The sequence below is a fragment of the Ascaphus truei genome, chromosome 1 (genome assembly GCF_040206685.1).
Source record: "Ascaphus truei isolate aAscTru1 chromosome 1, aAscTru1.hap1, whole genome shotgun sequence".
NCBI classification, from domain to species: Eukaryota; Metazoa; Chordata; class Amphibia; order Anura; family Ascaphidae; genus Ascaphus; species Ascaphus truei.
Genome location: NC_134483.1, coordinates 128,910,644 through 128,916,643, shown reverse-complemented (window position 1 = coordinate 128,916,643; position 6,000 = coordinate 128,910,644). Strand labels below are relative to the sequence as shown.

At 39.5% G+C, this 6,000-nt stretch overlaps 1 protein-coding gene across 5 annotated transcripts in view; it reads right to left on the bottom strand.

Annotated features, from left to right (window-relative positions):
- Positions 1–6,000, bottom strand: part of SLC24A2 (solute carrier family 24 member 2) — a 320,058-nt gene that overhangs the window by 129,369 nt on the left and 184,689 nt on the right. For all 5 annotated transcript variants that reach the window (XM_075594686.1, XM_075594672.1, XM_075594667.1 and 2 more), the window contains one exon: positions 2,367–2,475. In XM_075594686.1, the coding sequence (XP_075450801.1) occupies positions 2,367–2,475 (109 nt within the window). The remainder of the gene's footprint in view (positions 1–2,366; positions 2,476–6,000) is intronic.

Below are 6,000 nucleotides of genomic sequence, written 5' to 3'. Positions count from 1 at the left end.
GTGTGTATATAAATATATATATACATACAAATGAGCATACAGTAATATTTCCATTTGCTATTTGCCTTGCTATGGAGGGTTTTTGTCACTTTTTTACTCACATAACTTCACATATACATACATATATAATATATAATATATATAATATATATAATATATATATATATATATATATATATATATATATATATATATATATATATATATATATATATGCAGTGGAAGTGTATTGTGTGTATTTACCTACACACTCACTCCACATTTCAGTAACATACATATACATCTAAATAATATTCACATATACACGTTTGCTATAAATGGAATTATTACAATTTTACATTATATACACGTGCAATGAATGGAATAAACACTGTAATAAGTTTGAAATCGCCTATCCGAGCTGCTATGCATGGCTGATCCCTTTTCTCCAGCTTCCTTGAATGTACTACTGTATGAGGAAGATCATGTGACCAGATGCTAGTGCACGTTTAGAGAGAGGGAGGGCAGTGCTGACAAAGGGGTGTGCCTGGGTTTGTGACAGGACATGAAGGGGCAGTGCCTTAGCAAATGCTTGTTAAAATAGAATACAAGAAAATTGGTCTTTCAAAGTTGTTTTTTTAAAAACAGAAAATGCTAAAAGTATTTTTTCTTACTACAGAACTGATTTATTAAAAAAAACACACATGCAGGATATAGACTGAACTGCAGCTTTAATGTCATGTCATGAAAATTAGTAACAGACATTATGTTATCTGAGGTTAACGCAAACCCACAAAGCTAATTATATACAAAACTAACACCCGTTAGTTTTCTCATACGAATAGGCTTAACACCATGCTAAGTTATATATATCCCCTCAAACCAACCTTCAAACAACACATGGAAAGACACCTGTGCTCAAAGAGGAGCACGCTTGGGACATATGCGAACAGGAGTCATTAAAATCTACTTTTCATATCCTATTACCATATCTCCCAGGTATTTCTGGTTGGCTCCTTTTTGTGCACAGGTGTCTTTCCATATGTTGTTTGAAGGGAGGCTTCAGGAGATACTTAGGACTAAACCAAAAAAGCTCTCTGTTTAAATCCATATTTCAGGGTCTGACCTGAGCTAATGCCGATTTCGGGTATGACCTAACTAACACATTTTTAAATCCTTGCATTAACTATACCGGAGCTTTGCGAATCTGGCTGTTGGTGTTCTATACTATTACATTTCAGACTAAAAAAATAATAGAAATAGCCTTTTCATCTCTTTGCCCGATCAGTAGTCATTAGGAATAGCCCTAAAAAGAAGTTTAGCACATAAAAGACATCAAGTGTACTACAGCTCTCCCTATGTACTAGGAATACTGCCTAAAAAAAATGCATTTTTATACTTCCGGTAATCAATGATCTCATCCCCCTTTAAATCAATAGAACATGGTAGTTTCTCATTTTCCTCTCCAACCTTAGTCAGTACACTGGGCAGTATGGTTTAGTGCTATTTCAAATTTCATGCAAAATAACTGGATTTTCCTTGGCTTTTAAATCAGAGAGATGACAATTCTGCCATAATGTTCTTGTTCAGACATTTGGGGCCCTTACTGTATATACACTAAGCTGTTTTTAGCAATACCGCACCTTACAGAGCCATAAGATACATTATAGACCAGCTTCACAGCATACTGAATAGGGACCTAACATGGAGACAAATATACTGTACACCCAGAGCTATGTGTGGCTATTTTACCACAACTATACAATCTATTATATCTGCATTCTATTGACTATGATCCAAAAGTATATGGAAACGTGCCATGATCTTAACAGGACCAATGCCTTAAACTGGGGACATGCTAGGTATATACAAGGAACAGAAAGTATTGCTAAATGCAACATTGAAAGTGCACAAGACATGGATCTACGGATATTTGAATACATATTTGCACATCTAATCTGCTGTGAAAGATCACTACACACAAATATTTCAAATACAATTTAAAGGAGTAGGTTGTAATTTGAAAAACTGCCTTTGAAGTAAACCTGGTGCCAATGCTAGTGCAAGTTTTTACATTGTATTTACACTTACAGTACAGCACTGCCTACATTTTTAGCGCTAAAAGAGAAAACCACCATGGCAGATACAGTAAGTACTGTTTAACCATACACCATGCGTACTAAAAGAACATGGCAGCTCAAAGTTACGCATCTCATTTAAAAACAGTGATGTACATAAAAAATAAATAAATACACAGTTATGAATACACATAAAGCTTTAAATAAGAAAGGAAAAAAACATGTAAAAAAAGTAATTTCGGCTTATTTACAAAGAAGGGGCGGGGTGAAAAGTAGCAGCAAAAAGTGAGATGGTTAAATGAAAGTTACCTTCAGAAAGAGGATCGAGTGTGTGTATCATTAGCTGGAAGATGCTGTTCCTCATCAGACTGTTATGTAGTGAAGCTGAACTCCCCCCTCGTTGCAGACGTGGTTTAGTCTGCAGAAAAATGGAGATGGCGTAGTTAAAGAACAGAGAAAAATGACAGCATGGGAGGCTGGATTTTACAATGAAGAAGGACATTGTCCTATCTTTCTCATATACGTCCTCTGTAACTACAGTATTCTCAAAATATCTAAATGCACAAGAAGAGGGGCTTATTTATTTTTTTGCGTACGCCAACTCTACCAAGGTCATGTCATCACAACACATGAACCTGACCACAACCCCTAATCCTTGAATGTAAGAGGAATCCCTCCTCTCCTGTTCAGTTTGCCGGCTCAGATTCACTAAACTCTGTTGCCCTCTTTAACGTGCTGTTAACTGCATTTAACACACAGGACTATGAAAGTTCTATACAGTGAGGGCGAGTGAAGGAGACGCTGATGGCAGGTACAATAGATATCTTCAAAAACAGTTGGGCATCTTTTTTAGAAAGGTATAGAGTTATATAACAGATAAGTAAACATTGAAGAATGTTGATCGAGGGAGAAATCTGATTGCCAATATTTGGAGTCGGGAAGAAATGTATTTTTTCCCTTATTTCACTGGGGTTTTTTGTTTACCTTCCCCTGGATTAAAATACTGTAAATACAAATACAGGATAAGTATCTGTCATCAACATTTAGCATTGTTTAACTTGATGAACATATGTCTTTTTTCAACCTCATCTACTCTGGAACTATGTTTGCTAAAGTAAAAACGTATTGTTACTCCCGTAATAGCATCATTTACGACGGCTGCTAGTTTCAGTAATATACAAATGAGCCTAAATGATATGCATAATTATTAACTAAGCTCCATAATGGTTAACGCCAGAAAATAACATTATTTTGTTGTCATCAGCAGTAACTCTGGCGTTACTCTCATCCAGACACAGACATACTGTAGGGCTTTTGCTTAAAGAAGATGAGAGTAGACGAGATACTGTATATGAGAGGAGAGGAGCCCACAAGTCCTAGGCATGTGTTATCAGTTAGTTCCCATCTTTAACTAAACTACTTTGCAATAAGACTATTGTAAGCTGTTGAAAATCCAGGTATCGATTCAAACTTTTGCCTCTTTGCTGTCAACTTGTCTATCAACTACCATAACTGTAATGGTGTAGTGCTGTCTGGTTATGCTCTGTATCAGTGTGTAGTGCCGTCTGGTTATGCTCTGTATCAGTGTGTAGTGCCGTCTGGTTATGCTCTGTATCAGTGTGTAGTGCTGTCTGGTTATGCTCTGTGCCAGTGTATACAAGTATTCATTTAATTTTTTTTATTGTGGCCCTTTGACAATGACACTGGTAAATTCTGGATCAAACTCACAGTCAGGTTAGCCGCCCCTGATCTAGAATATACTCAAATGAATGCTTGGAAAGAATGTATTTACAGCTCTGATGGGAGGGGGTAACCAGGCTCTTTAAAAAAAAAAAAGGTCAAGACCGTTTTGGTTACCTCTGTTCCGTGTTTAAGGGTCCAAGAGAGTCAGCTCTTGGGCCCGACTCACCATTAGGGTACCCTGTTTCAGCACAGCCCAGAAAGGAGAACGAGGCACAGGGCTAAAACATGTATTCCTGTAAGTGACAGAATCCCTAGGTTAAAGGGGGGTATCCCAGTTAGTGCCAATGTGACCCACAACCAGTATAGGGGTTGTGGGTTGCCCCAACATATATCAGGTTTAGGGGGCATTAGAGAGTCCAGACTGAGTCCACGGTGGTGTGTGGGAATAAGACAGATAGAAATAAAACTACAATTTTTATCCCTTTTGTGTTCCCTGTCCCCCAAGACTCAGAAGTATAGTAAAATATACTTTATTAAAATGTAATGTGCTTTTTGCATTCGGAACTGATGTCCAAACAGGGTGCCCGAGCTAACCCATAGGCGCCGGTAAGTCTGCTGGACATCAGAGTTCAAAGCAGCCAGAGGATGCCCGGAGGTGTGAATAGCATTTGGTCAGCGGGGAAAGGTGGAATACCAAGTCCGGAGATCAATGTCAGTCCAGGATGCCACTTGTTCTGCCAGACCTGATGGAGCCTGCTCAGCAGGTGGCATTGAGATAGCCAGGGAGAGAGGTGGCAGGCTTGTGAATGTTTTTTGGCTATTTCGGATTTTCCACTGACCCGGCTTTACTAGACGGCTTGGCTCTGAACAGAACAGAACGTAGCGGTGGCGTATAGAATTTTATGCCGATTTCGGTTCCAGGGGATTTAGGGCTAAGTCCCGGTCATGGTAAAACTCACCCATAGAGTTCCCTGCACCTAGGAAAGTCTAGTTTTCGAACCCAGTCCCAAAGTACGTTTGTCTTTTTGTCTATATTTTGTGTATCATTGTGTGTAAGCGAATTTATGCCGAATAAACTACAATTTATTTCATTACCTTGTTTTGCTCAATGAGTGATCCTGGTAAAAAGGTGAAAATAACTTGGTCTCCCGAGACAACAGCCATGTACACTGCGTTCATTTAGTAACTCTTAGTTACGTTACTTCATTATCATATACTTGTAGCCAGGTAACCCCCTAGGCTACTAATTTCCCTGCCTAACACGTAAGTATTGGTACCAGCGCAGGCAGTGTTAGGGCTAAATCTGCGATACTGTTGTAAGCAGTTCCCTTGAGTGACAAGGGGTTGGCTTATGGCCTCGGTACTGCCCATATGGGGCTGAGACCTGGAGCCCCTCCCCTGGCAACAAAGAGGGGCTGCAGCTTCAAATGTAGTAGTTATAGAAGTGTGGAGCCAGGGCTCTGGTTCAACTTCTATCTCCTCCCTCATGGGAGTGGGGTCACCTACTCCATACTCCATCAGGGTGTGGGAGACAGGGATAGGAGAATAGAAAGCTGCGAAGTGACACGTCGCTGGGTTATGTAGGGTCCAGTGGGGATAATCGCTCTTGCTACAAAGAGAAGAGAGTGTACTGTATGATGTCTGTATGATATAATACTGTATGATGTCAGTATGCTGATGCTGTGCTATAAAGAATGAAGACCCAAGTTATCTGTTTTATACTCCTCCCTGAAGCTGCAGTTATTCAGGGAGAGAGTGAGAGTGTGCGATAGGCCCTGTGGGAATGGAGGCGCTGTACCACCGAGACAAGAACTATCCAAGCGCTGAAAGCCTGTCCTCTATATCCCCAACAACAGCGGTGGATGCTCAGGACCTTCTGTGAGCCTAACAGGTAGCACCAACCGCAGGTAACAGCAGAGATCTGTACTGAACGGAGACATTTTTATTTGCTGTATTAGTTTATACAGCATACAGTACTATACTACATACTGTATACTCATTGCATTCGTGAGTTTGCATTGAATGATATATAAAGGAAGTAATTCTCTGTTTTTCCTGATAGATACCAAAAATACAGCACCCTGCAAAGCTTAGCGACCACGCTGAGTATAATCCTCCTGAAGTCAAAAATTAAGCCACAGTAATCTCAAAAAGCATTAGAATTCTACACAATAGAGGTTACACACCAAAGTCACACAGCTGCAAAACTGGAAAAACTGTGTAAGTACTATAAAAAGTGATGGAATTTTCCACTAAATCT